This window comes from Argopecten irradians, chromosome 15 (genome assembly GCF_041381155.1).
Source record: "Argopecten irradians isolate NY chromosome 15, Ai_NY, whole genome shotgun sequence".
Classification (NCBI taxonomy): domain Eukaryota; kingdom Metazoa; phylum Mollusca; class Bivalvia; order Pectinida; family Pectinidae; genus Argopecten; species Argopecten irradians.
The window spans coordinates 28,004,017-28,018,483 of NC_091148.1; the positions used below are offsets into that span (position 1 = coordinate 28,004,017).

The 14,467-nt window shown below is 35.2% G+C and overlaps 2 protein-coding genes across 2 annotated transcripts in view; one reads left to right on the top strand and one right to left on the bottom strand.

The window, feature by feature from the left end:
* Positions 1-4,536, bottom strand: part of LOC138308529 (ankyrin repeat domain-containing protein 6-like) — a 76,342-nt gene extending 71,806 nt beyond the window's left edge. Inside the window, exons 1-2 of the mRNA XM_069249546.1 lie at positions 4,434-4,536; positions 2,926-3,105 (exon numbers count right to left, since the gene is read on the bottom strand). Of these exons, the coding sequence (XP_069105647.1) occupies positions 2,926-3,045 (120 nt within the window). The 5' untranslated portion in view covers positions 3,046-3,105; positions 4,434-4,536. The remainder of the gene's footprint in view (positions 1-2,925; positions 3,106-4,433) is intronic.
* Positions 4,537-5,451: 915 nt separating this feature from the next.
* LOC138308894 (phosphatidate phosphatase LPIN2-like) overlaps positions 5,452-14,467 on the top strand; it is a 34,557-nt gene continuing 25,541 nt past the window's right edge. Inside the window, exon 1 of the mRNA XM_069249941.1 lies at positions 5,452-5,520. The gene's annotated coding sequence lies outside the window, so the exon portion shown is untranslated. The remainder of the gene's footprint in view (positions 5,521-14,467) is intronic.

A 14,467-nucleotide genomic window follows, 5' to 3' on the forward strand; every position in this document is an offset into this window, starting at 1 on the left:
ACGGACGGACGGACAGACAGACGGACGGACGACAGACGGACGGACAACCTGATTACTATAGGGCACCCGCATCTCGATGCGGGGCCCTAATAACGTTGAGAAGCTATAAAATTAAGTGAAACAGTGGAAAATAGTTAAGTTCACTGGAAAATAGTAAGTCCAGATGATAGGGAATAATGTCAAACCTCAAAGCTCAGTAATTGAGAATGTGAACTACCAAAGTCCCTCTCACCATCATTATGTCTCATACCTTATCCTGTGTGTTGATCTCGGACCCAGCATCAATTAATGTTTTCATGATATCAGCATGTCCCCTTCATTGCAGCATGGTGGAATGGGTAGGTTTCCTCTCTGAAAAAATGGTTAGAAAACACTAAATATTACACTGAAGTTACTACCAAGAGTATACAGGTATTCATAATTCTTTTTTGATTGTAACAAGCATTTTCATTGACTTTAAAAATTTACGTTACCAGCCCATAAAGGCTGTTTGTAATGATAGGCTTAGATCAATTGCGTAATCTGATTTCATTGACAAAAGAATACCAAAATGTTTTGAAAATTAATTTGGAATATTAAAGATACATGTATTGCCAGCAGTAAATTGAATTACAAGGATTATTTTGAATTGATTTTTTATGTTATGGAGATATAACAAAAAGATTTCTGGATGTACTCTCATCACAAACCTCTTCATGATTTTATTTAGATTACAATAAAATTATGTTATATCTCTATATAACATAAAATTAAATCAAATTCTGAATAAGTTTACATTTAATGATTCAGAGACATTCCCATATGACATGAATCCAATTGTTTTATTTTTGCTATGAATAACACTACAATACTGAATTCAGACCCCACTTTCTTTTAATTACATAAGATGACCTTATCAAGAAAGACTCCATTTATGGTCCACCTAGCGAAAACCCTGAGGACAAAAACAGTTATCCTGATATATATACTTACATTGTCTTTAACATTCACATTACAGTTTGCCTCTATAAGCTGCATCTCGTATCAATGGGTCGGTTTGCACTGAGATGCAACTCTGGTGGATTAGGACAGCAATACATGATGAAAGAGATCCAATATTTGTTATTATCACACAGTCATCTGTCACATTAACAAGTATATAAATTATCCATAAACTGTAGTAATTCTTAAACAGTGCGGACAGAATATTGTCCAAATTTTCGAGATGATCTGTCTCTTTGTCAATGACACAAAAAATGACGAATAGTATTACATATCAAGGATGCCGACAGACGAGTCACGAATTCTTCTCCCGTAAAAGCATAACACCTTATATTCATAAGCATGTGACTTAACAAATTGATACCTCACTGTGCGAAAGTAACGATAGACCGAGGGCTACAGGAAACCCTGTTGGTCTATGCAAAACGCTTGTAGTGTAGACCTGATGTCTAAGCAATTCCATTGCTCATGTATCATTTGTATGCCTATAAATTTTTGTTAATAACTTAACGAGACCTTTGATCACAAATAACCCAAATAATGCAGTTATTATAATCAGTAAATAAAACATATGAGTAAAATAACATTGAACAAGAGATCACAGAGGGATCTTGGCACCCACCAAAGAATGATCTACGTCTGACAAAGGAAAGAGGGATCTTTTCTCTGCTTTTCAAACTTTTACTATATATTACTACAAACGAAATTTGAGAATGATCATTTGAGTACTTTCTGAGATATATAACAGTAACAAACTTCAATTATCAAATAACAAGATGGCTACCTGTCGGCCATCTTTTGACCGATCTGCAATATGCACAAATAAGGTCCTAGGGGAACTTGCATATAAAATTTCATACAGATCATTTCAGTACTTTTCTTAGAAAAAAATGGTAATAATTTTAAATTAAGCTTCAACTATCAAAATCCAAGATGGCGGCCTGTCGGCCATCTAGTTCACCTTTCGGTCCGAAAATGCGATATGCACAACTAGACCCCTTAGGGGAACCTGTACATGCAATTTGACACAGATCCCTTCAGTACTTTCTGAGAAATAGTGGTAACAAAATTCAATTGTCAAAACAAAGATGGCGTCCTGTCAGCCATCTTGTCCACCAATCGGTACCAAAATACAATACGCATAACCAGGGACCTAGGGGACCATGCACATGAAATTTGAGACAGATCCCTTCAGTACTTTTTGAGAAATAGCGCTAACAAACTTCAATTGTCAAAATCCAAGATGGCTGCCTGTCGGCCATCTTGTTGATCGATCAGTCCCAAAATGCAATTTGCACAACAAGTACCTAGGGGAACCTACAGGTGAAATTTGAGAAGAATCCCTTCAGCACTTTCTGAGAAATAGCGGTAACAAACTACAATGTAATTGTCAAAATCCAAGATGGTGGGCTAATATCAGAGTTTGTAATTATTTTGACCAAGCATTACATGATGGAAAAATTGTGGTCTATGGAAATTATTCTGGGTCTATGCAATTTGAAATATTCATAGACCTATTGTCTATTGCACTTCATGGATTACTTTCGCAGACTGATACCTAACCACAAGGGTAGATAACTCTTGTTACAAATTTATACAGAAGGTGATATCTCATTTATTATAATAGCAGACTTTATTACCAATCATTTTTTATTATAGAATATTAAAGAGTCATGTAAGAGAGCTCATGATTTGATATAAACATAATCACTGCTTTTGCCAGGGTTCAAACTCCGATTTTAATTACTAGTCTGATTGACACTCAACCGATCGAGCTAAAGAGAAGTTCTCTCTAGCCGAGCAGTATTCACCAGGTTACAGTCAGACTGAAAGATAATGATAACAGATTTATTTGATATTTAATCTTCAACTGAATACATTGAGTCTTATGCTCTAACTAAAATGTCAGAACACATGAAACATCCTCTAATGTTACCAACTTACTGTGTATGACACCCAATTGACGTCAATGTCCCCGTCTGAGAGGAACTTCTGTACTTTGTCTGCGTGACCAAAGCCACATGCTTCCCAGAATGCCTCCTGTTTTGACGCGGCCTGTCCCATGATGGAGATTAAGCAGGTAAAGTTGATCACCTCTTTAATCCATTACATCGTTGGTAAAGTCTGGTAAAACACATAACCATATCAATAAATTAGACTAATTATCTATAAACCTAACCTATTGGGGGCATTTCAACAGTATATGAACATTAACACACAACTGAATAATACATAATTTTAATCACTGCCTCTAGCTCTGCCAGGGATCATACTCGGGACCTATGGATTACTCTGATACTCAACCGATCGAGCTAAAGAGAAGTTCTCTCTAGCCGAGCTGTAAATTGCTGCTAATATTGACCAGGGTTTGTATTGATCAGGGTTTGTATTGACCACGGTTTGTATTGACCAGGGTTACAATAATATTGATGAGGGAGTGGTATGTAGACTTGTAAATTAAAATCCTGGATTGAGTCAATCACTGGCACTAAGCCGTATCCTGACAGTTTAATTTGCCTCAAAGTAATTTTTGCAAAAGTAGTCCAATCCCTATATATACACCCAGTTCTGGAGCAGTTTTATTGTTCAAAATATTAGACTGGGCTTTTTAATATATATATCACAATAACAGATAATTAACTTAAATAAAGTTCTTAAATTTACAAGCACTAATTTAAAGGCACATTTCCGGAGCAAAATATTAAGGTTTCTTAAAAAAGATTAATAACATCAGAAAATGCATACCGATGACCTAAAATAAGGTTACGACACCAAACATATGCAAGATTTCCTGCGTAATATATGAAAACAGTGGAGAGTCAATTCGCTGTTTTGCCGTCTGGCGCAATGATAATCAACTACCGCGCGGTATTTAGGACGACGGCGGGAAACATAATACGACCCGCATTATGAAAATAAACATTTTATTTATTTTAATCAAATCGTTCAGAAGGTGATGATAAATATAGTATTAACGGTAAGATGATAATTTTTAAGACTCTACAAAATTATCGATCTTGTTTTACATTCCCATTTTAAAAATTAAAAGCCGTTACGGGAAGGTAGTGGGCCTTTAAGAAAATACAGACTATTATTGACAGATCGTCAAGCTCATGTGATCCGATTGTAATCACAAGGTCTCCAGTGATAATATCTTTCCCCAATCGAACCTATACCACAGACATTGGGCATCGAGTTCGGCAGTACTTGTGTCAGCCAACTATAGGCATGCCAAGTGATCCCCCCCCCCTTTTTCCATATATTTTGGCAGCTGTCAGTGATCAAATACCGTCCAGAAGTAACATTTACAAGACTTCCATTACTTGCCTTAAGGCCATGAAAAGTATGTATGCTGTAAAAATAGTATATCAAACTTTGTATGGCATTTCCCAATACACATTCTTAACTAAATAATTCCTGTTAAACCGAATAAAATGTTAAAATCTACTTACTTTCAAGTGCCCACTCAGAAACAAAAATACCGGAAGTAGTATACTAAAATTAGAGTCAGATTCATCCGTATCCGGATGGATTGAAGAATTCCGGAATTTCGGTCCGGCCGGGTCCCGTCTAATGATTTATAGCGACGAACGGCACTTCCGCTGTTTAAAAATCCATTCCCATTTACGACAGGGACCGCAAAAACCTAAATGGACCTACCTTAAGTCCGGAGTCTAATTTCTACAGAAGGCTTTATAATAAATTAATTTTTCATTATTCAATATTTAGATGATGGTGACTTCATGTTGATGGTGACGATTTTAATCAGAAACATTCTCATGGTATCTAATGTATGTTTCTGTTTTTATGATTAAATGTTTTAAAAACTATGTTATTCTAAATACAGTAGGCCTTTAAAAACAGTGATGGCAAGAGAGGTAACTCATACAAACTTATCACGATTCAGAAAAGGGACGCAACTCCTACGATCCTCTGGCACCATTCAGTCCCATGATCACGGTTTATTTATTTGTAGTGAATTATTTATTTCTATTCGATAATGATAAAAATTTACTTTATTTAAACTTTGTTATATGTTGAGTTTAGCAGCTCTTCTTACACATGGTCAAGATAAGTATAAAATATAGACCTACATTATAGATACAACATAAAAAAGATCTATATATTCGTAATAAATATGGTAAAATGTTCCAAATATAAGCTCCTTTATATTTAAAAGACCTAGCTTTTAAATGTACTTGTACTCGATTAAGACTCTTTTATTTAACGGAAAATGAATGAAATTAGTCAATAACCTATACACTGCCTGCATAAAATATATATCGGGCAGCGTTGTTAACCGGTCTGAGATCGCTCCTGACAACGCCCCCTAAATGGAGCGTTTTGATTGGCTGAAGCTGTCGGGATGTCGGGTCGTTATGACTGTTCCTTGACACACAAACCCAGATCTAAGCTACCGGCTAGCACACGTGAGTTGTTATGTAAATAAATCAGCGTGGCCTACATCCTACATTTATTTGTTATTATTTGTTACCCTCCCTGTACATAATCCAGATCAAGACACAGCCGAGAGGTATGGTACGTATAGCTCTTTGTCCAATATATAGATTATACATATATATAATAGGTCAACATACAATGTATATGTCTTTACAGTTATGTATTGTACGTGACATACATGTACTAGCAGCGTAAGTAGTGTTTTATGTGCATAGCGTATCGAGACCTCTGTGTCATTGTTTTGTTGTTTTCTTATGATGATATTATGACCAGCTCAGTATAGATCTACATAGATAGTTAAAATGAACTTGCGGAAAAGAATTCGCATCCTTGTAAATCATTTTCGATCGGTTTACATTTATAAGTATGCTACATATATATTTAGTTCTCAAAACAACTTTCGTATCGTGTAATTAATGGATCATTTTTACATGACATGTGTCGACCTCATCGAAATGCTATGATGATTATTTAATAAGATGGTGCGGTTTTATAAAAACACAATATAATCATTAGCATATGTAATACATGTAAGTTGCTTTGCCCCCGAACACAGGCCAACCCAGGTTCTATCTCCGACAAAATCTAAGTCTTTCAATTCCACTACATACAGCTTCCACTTGGAATGGTCCCAGGTACCAAATATAACAGGGCGATGGTAAAGTGTGCCGCCAGCGGGGCTCGAACCCGTGACCCTGGACTTACCAATCAACCAATCGCACTAGGGACTAAGAAATTCCATATAAGTTGGCGACGGTATCACTATTCATTTTTTAAAAACATACAACGCTATTATTGATTATATTTATCATACCAATGATAAGCATCGGTTGTTTATTGTATTAACTTTTCTGTGACTTTTTGTTTTACACCAATTCGAGATGAAAATATAACAATATTATATCCTAATATGTGCGATCACAACATTTATATCAAAACAACTATATACGTACATTTATGTTTACTTGTTGGCCCACCAAAACAAGTCTTTATTGTACTACACATACGCACTTAGATGTGCACTCTTGAACTTTCCGGAATGTTGATTTTTAAGACTACCGAGTTCCTGAGTGTTTACCACTAGCATTTCCTTTGGTCTAATTCTGATGGCGAAATCCCTGGACGCAAATGGAGATAAAACCATGCTACATCAAACTGGGAAACTTAATTGTATCGCATCATTAATCTGTGATTAATCTGACGGTATTATCAGAAACATAAAAAAAATGGAAACCCCCCGCCTTTGTCTTTGCTAACGGATAGGCCCCCGGTTTACTGGCATTTTTCTTGTCTAAATTACTGCATGTACGTTAAATTGTATTCGTTTAAACATTATATTTTTAATCATTTAATGGTTTAAACATTATATCATGGTTTTATACCACCAGTTTTTGGATTAATATATTCTAATATGATTTTTCAAAGCATGGAAATAAGCAATTTTACTAAATTAGTTGTTAAAAATAGAACAATCAAAACAGGAAGTACATTTTGTTTTATGAGTAGTTAAAAGATGATTTTTTTCTTTCCAACATCGCACTCAAACCAACTGAAAATTACTGAACTTTTATAACATATCAAAGTTATTCTCCTGTATTTAACTATTTAGTAGTATTCCTAAAATGCATATACAGAGGAATGCATCCACCACAGCCGGCGTTGCCAATTTCTCTACTAATTTATATGTGTCTGATTATTATACCTTCCAATATCCACACCCTCAACCCAAATTGACACATCATCAAATAATACCTACCCACCAAAATATCCTTGACGTAGCGAGTTCTGAAAGATGCTCATTTATTTCAACATCTTACTGTAATCTAATTGTTTCCATCTGCGGAATCCGAATTAATTAATTAATTAAAGTTGCATTTTTATTTTAAAAAAAATACATGTACACTTATCTTTAGTATAAAGACACGAATTCTTATTTACATATGAGAATGGGTGACATTCATAGTTTCGAACGGGTTGAAATTAGTGAAACCGTTTGTTACCATAGGTATAAGTAATGAAACTACACGAATGCTTGTTTAATTATGTTAATTATTACGTTTTATTTAATTGTAGAATACTTTCGGATCCGTAGACATGTTGTCCTATGTTATCTCGTCAAGGTGACCATGTAATCCATGTCATATATAAATATTTCGGCACGACGAATCTTAATTTGTAACTAAAAATAGCTTAGGTCGGTTTCATAACATGGTTGATTATGCATTTAAATGTGATGTATTCAGTTGACATATTATACAGTATTTCTATATGGAATATCCGCTGATACAATGTACTTCTTTATGAATAAAACATATAGTTTTTACTCTCGCTTTGAAATGTTATGACAGCTTCATAACACATCTGAATTATTGACTCTACATCTTTTAAAAGCTACAGTAATGTTAGATCACGTTTGATTATAGCTGCAAGCGTGATATGAACTGAATGTGGTTGAACTAGATATTCAACTATGTTTTTGTAGGTCTTGTTGATAGATTATTGTCAAGACCAGTCCATTAGCGTTCAATTTTGTGTTCCAAAATGTTCAATAAAGCATCGTTGACCTCCATAAACTCTAGGCCAAGGCTAAAGTGACCTCATTACAGGCGACTTTAATGTTAGATAAATACTAAGAATAATTTAGAAAAAAAATTGACAACTCTATCTGGAACGCTTTAAATAAGAGTAAATGCCCAAAACAATCGAGGCAAAAAAGATCGTATGAAATTGTTCAGTGCAATACACTAGGCACCAGTTTGAGGTGATGGGAGACATTTAGTTATATGTTTACTGTCGCTCTCCTCTGGAACTCTAGGTTTTTAAATATTCGGTTCGAGAATATAGCTGTGTTTTGGCGGAATAAATTAATTTTAGTGGAATATCATTTCTCTTCCATTTGATTCATTAAAACTTCATTATTTTGGAATGACGTCATAATTTGAAGAACTTTGGACAAATACATGCGTTCCCAAGTTTTTCCAATCCCGAGCTAGATCAGCACAATTTTATCTAGAAAATGAAATAATCAGAATATTTCTACCCGTTATCAGAAGTTATCTACCGTTATCATAAACTTGCACAATCATATGAAATTGACCCGATCGTCCCCATCAATGTTTATCTCCCTTTCGTCTCCATTCCTGACCTTACAAGATAGATGATTTCCCAATCGTCATGTTTACCCTGTACAGCGTTGTAAACAAACAACACCTTCTTGACCATGACACCCCAGACCCTGACCAGCATACCTGTTCAGATAACACACGTGTTTACGGTTAAAGAAGTGTACTATTTTTGGTACATTGAAGTGACCTGATTGGTACACATTAAAGTCACTAGACCAGTTTGTCTGGGTTAGTGTATAGTATAAGCAGTGGGTAACGGACTACTTAGTGGGATTATCACTGTAGGTGACTTGTAAATGGTCAGTGTTTATTACATAGAACCACAACATAAAAAGTAAAACCTGTCTATATAAACCATCCAAGAAAAAGTTGTCTTTACATCTAATTGGTCATTATACACAAGTGGAAATGTAAGTAGGTGGTCTTTATACACAGGTGGTCTTTTAAATACAGGTGGTCTTTATTCACAGGTGGTCTTTAAATACAGGTGGTCTTTATACACAGGTGATCTTTACACGCAGGTGGTATTTATACACAGATGGTCTTTATACACAGGTGGTATATATACACATGTGGTCTTTCTTTATACGTAGGTGGTCTTTATACACAGATGGTCTTTATACACAGATGGTCTAACGCATGTTTGACTGTCTACCAAATTATTCCAATCATTGTTTTCGTTGATAGATTGCTGCTGATAACAGTATTGTAAAGAAAAATACGTCTATCGGTGAAACCACTGACCAGCGGTCAGTGCTTGGTAACTGCCCCACATGGGAATTAAACTCGTATCCCAGATGTGGAAGACTTTAGTCTTTTGTCGGGACATATTAACCACTGTTGATCAGTTTGGGTTTTATTGGGTTAACGTCCTATGATATTAACAGCCAATGTCATGTAAAGATATTCCAGGTTTGTTGGTGGAGAAAAGCCGGAGTACCCGGAGAAAAATCACCGACAAGTTGTCAGTACCTGGCAACTACCCCACAAAGAATTCGAAATCGCAACCCAGAGGTGGAGGGCTTGTGGTAATATGTCGAGACATCTTAACCACTCGGCCACCGCGGCCCCTTATTAATATATAATTATCAGTCACACCAGCCAATATAATATATATATACGTGTAGAACGAATATACGTACCCGGCCTACTATACCTTTCGGCCACCATTTTCTGTCTAAAAGTGTTTTGAGCTACAATATTGCAGCTAATATACGTGTTGTACCTTTAGTGTAAAACCCTACGTATTAAATATCTTTAAAATCCGAGACAGAATGAAACTGTTTTAGTTTTTCGTCCCAAAAATAGCCAACGTTATTTAAAGGCGTTTTATGCTTCAAGAGGCTGGAAAAAACCCGGGATATCCTGATAAAAAACACCGACCAACGGTCAACATCTGACACATGCCCTTGCGCTACCTATAAATGTAGAGGTTTCAGAAAAGAGCAAGTCTTCTTTGGCGTCTTGCAAATGACGTAGTTGTATACACAGACTTATACTTGAGACTTATACTTGAAACTTGTACATGCAGTTCTCCTCCGAAATATACATGACTAGTCTAGTAATGAAAAGAATCATCGAGAGCGTCAGGAATCCTAGATTTCGGTCTAGGCATAAATGTTTTCTAGCTGGTATTAAGTATTTCAATTTGGACCTGTGCCAGACTAAATGTTTTGGTAGAGTGCGATAAAGTTCATTCTGCACACGTGCCACTGTCAAGCATTGTTCCAGTAGTTGGTTTCTAGAGTCGGGTGGAATTCGGCCAATATTTTTTTGTTATCAATGAAGGTCAGCTATTTTGAAATTTGACCTAAAGCAGACGTCTAAAGTTCGAACATATCTTCTGACGAAATAATTAATAAGAATTAATTAATATACCTGTGACTATCGACCAATTCCAATCGTAACCAATAATGCTTGAAGATTTTGCACAAAACAACCTTATGCTATCAAAACACGGTACAAAATAAACCAAACTATTCTTTCATGTATGTTGTATGATTTATAAACACTTTTGGATAGAACTTTCTTACGCCCTGTTCTGAACCACCTTAGAGACGATGAAAACCAACTCGTTAAAACTTCTATACGTACATCACTTTCCATGCTTCAAGCTACAGTTTTAATTCAGTCGTTTATCTTAAAACTGTCAGTAATCTGGGTCACGAGATAACGGTTGTATTTATAACTTTCTGTTGACGCCTCCTTCTACATGAGGTTCGCGCTAAGTAATGTTTTAGCCTAGAGGTTGATTATCAACTGAAGGGAATACCGAGGTTACACATCTTACTTCTGAGTTATCTCCCTTTTGGATGGGTTTCCATATACTGACGTCATTATTTTGTGAGCGAAATTAACGCCTTTTTCTCTAAAAAGTATGACATTAAGCTCGCAAACACATAATGTAACACATCAATTCCTACCCACAAGGACAGATAACTCTGTAGAATACAAATACAGAAAAGGTGGCAATAGGTCTTATACTTATGACTACATGTAGCCCTCCAACTTTCGAATAAGAGTAAGACTTTCTCGAGTAAGAAACCCTAACAGGACAGTTTCTAATATTACTAGTCGTTGCTCGGTGTTTTTCGCAGTGCAATGAGTCTGTCTTCAGCCTAATTATTCCAATGCGTCCTTTAATAATGACCCTAAATGTCATTGAGATAATAATTATAAATCAGAAATTATAAAAGTCCAGAACACAGAAAAGCAGTTACCTCCCCTGTATTACTGATGGAATCATGGTAATAAAGGCACGTTGCCATTCAGAAAGAGGAAGTTGACATTCTGGAAATAAACATCACTACACTCACAATAAATGAGAATGGAATTGGCGGGGATGATGATTGAGGAACGGCTTCTGTTAAGTATTGGACTTCGTGTATGGACGAATTACAGTGAAGATACTTTTTTCGCAAAGAAAATAAATTCGACCTCCAAATATCAACCCAAAATTTTACAAAATATCTCTTTTGATACAGAAACCATCAGCAGGTGCGTGTTGTTGTTGAAAATGAAACATCTAGTATAAAATACAAGTAAATAATTTTTTTTACGATAAAACACGCAATATGATAAGAATATTGACGTTTAGTAGGTAACTTTGACGGTGTGTCATTTCCATATCGGATGAGGATATGACGGTTATAAGATGTGTGTGGCGTGATCTATTTATATATCGACTAATCTTCGTCTGATCAGTAACCTTAGCAACCAATAGTGATGTCATTGGAGGGATGGGCGGGCACTGACTTACATAAATCGGGCACTAGAAAACCTCAAAACATAAACAACAATATCACGGTTGGCTACAGCTATTATGTATGTGTAAATATAAAGTTTTACAGACCTTAACATGAAATTTAATGAGGGGAACGTGACTACGTTATACTTTTTAAAACGTTTACATCTAGGTCCGTACAATTTACATTGTCATGTAGCGGAATTATATTTTTTTCGTTGATCTATTTCGCATTTGATATATATTTTTTTATTTAAGTTTCTTTAATAGAGAACACAAAACAATAGTCTGATGGAATCACTGAATTTGCTGTCCTTTTCGTGGGTAACTATTGTGTATTTTTATTATACCTGTATCACAAATGGTTTCGCAATGTTTAATGAGCCATTCAGAAGTAAGTTGGATATGCGGATGCATCATGATATTTATCATTGCGCCTTGCAGTTGACAATCTGGTGATGCACGGTTCACTAATACACATGCTAATTGGTAATAACTTTATGTATGATAATATTGATACTGTCGCCTGCGGGTAACCGATATTTCTCGCTACCTCATGTACCTAGTATATATCATAAAGGTAGCCTGTTACGTCAATATCATTATATTACCCACGTGTGTATGTATACATGTAGTTCCATGTACCAGATGAGAATCTCATTGTTGGTGTTTATGCTGGGGGCCAATGCTAAACACCTGTGTTTTATCAGCGGGGAACAACTTTCTTTATCTTGTCATCTGATAAGAACAACGTGTACAGCTTTGTAGAGCCACCGTAGCATTATGCGGAAAATTTTGAAATATTGGTTTACGTCAACTTTATCAAATCAGTCACGAAAAGGCTAAACCGAAGTATTGCGTTTGATTTGGGCGATAGCAGTGAGGGTTATCAATATACATGTAGCGTTGCGCTCGAACGCAATACCGTTTTAAAAACACAATAATTGCGGTCTGACGCAATATTTATTTTTTAGACCTGTTCCAGAAGCATTATTGTAAATTATCAGATAATTCATAGAAATAAAGCGTCGGGACTTTAAGTGAATTGAGATGTACGTACATTATAAGAAAGGGTCGTACGTATACAATTATACGTTATGTAAATGGCTTAATTATCCCCAAACAGCGTTACATTGGTATATAACCCCTGCTGTTTTATCGTCGTGTTCCGGGGTATTGTCCTCTAGACAGCAATAGAACCAGACACGATTACATAACGCTCCATGAGTGTAGTTCCTAGATCGGGACATCTGCCGTCCGTATGGCCGTATAGTGTATAAAGTAGTGTACGTACGTATATATTGACCTTTGTTGATTGCAGTGTCCTCTCACCTGTGTTTTACCTGTGTCATGAGTGTTGTTTACGAGTTACCAAACTTTTACACGCTTGCTGGATATTGTATGACTGATAATAAAGTGACTACTTAGTATCTCCTTGATATAACATGTAGAATAAAAGTTTTGTGGTTTTTTACCTAGACCTCTAAGACCAATATTCTCAGACCCATTATACATTGTAGTAAAATCATAGACAAAATTATTTTTACTAAAAAGAAGTTTTGTGAAAAGGACAGGCGAGGAACGTACGTACATGTATTTGAGAATAATTGAGCGTAAATACGCGGGCATCTAAAGAAAACTAATTGTTTGATAAAATTGTATAGTGTTCTCTGATAATACAATGTCACAGTGTAAATAAAACAAAAGCTATGTTTTCAGAGACATCATTCGTACACGGTACATGTTTTGAACTGTATCCTAAAAATATTTTGCATTTCTTCCTGGCTCACCATGCTCTCCCTAATTTTTGTTATTTCTGAAAAATCGTTGTCTGCCCCGGTCATAAACGTATAATTTATGTGATTCGTGTTACGACGTACAAATGTATATGCGATTCATTTTAATAAATATCATGAATATTGGCGTTATTTTTAAAGAATTCATATTGGCGTTATTTTTTTAAAGAATTCATATTCTAAACCATCAGCATCAACTGTAAATAACTCAATAATCTGTTAGCTACATGTATAAATAATTACATTGGCACATGTATCAAAGAAATGAGGAATGCGTTTATTCAAGGCCATTGTCCCAAACATATTAAAACATGTACGTATACAGTCGACCTACATACATGTATCTAACCATATATATTATACCCTAGTACACATTTCTATGCGCCAGATTATTTAGATGTTTATTAATGATAATCAATTAAGATGCTCCACCGCTGACAAAAGGTATTTTTTCACTATCAAAAACAGGAGCAGACGATTTAGTATTTTTCTTCAGTTACAAAAGTTACTTACTTTACACCATTACTACCGTTGAAAAGTTTGAGCTTCTAATTTTACTTCAAGTTAAAAATATGAAAAACAATTAATTGCATCCCGAAAAAATTCCGTGGCACTATATCCTATATGGAATGATGTACTGATTGCGCATATACCAAAGGAAAATAAATTATTTTTTATTATTTTTTGTGTTAATGAGACATATATATACACTATAAAACACCAATTATTGTTCAAATGATGAATGTCATTTATGGTCTGTCGGCGATGGAGCATCTTTAAAATAAAATGATATTTTCTAAAATAAAAATAGCTGTAATTAACTTTCTATTTAAGCGTGATATATTATAATATCAAATGTG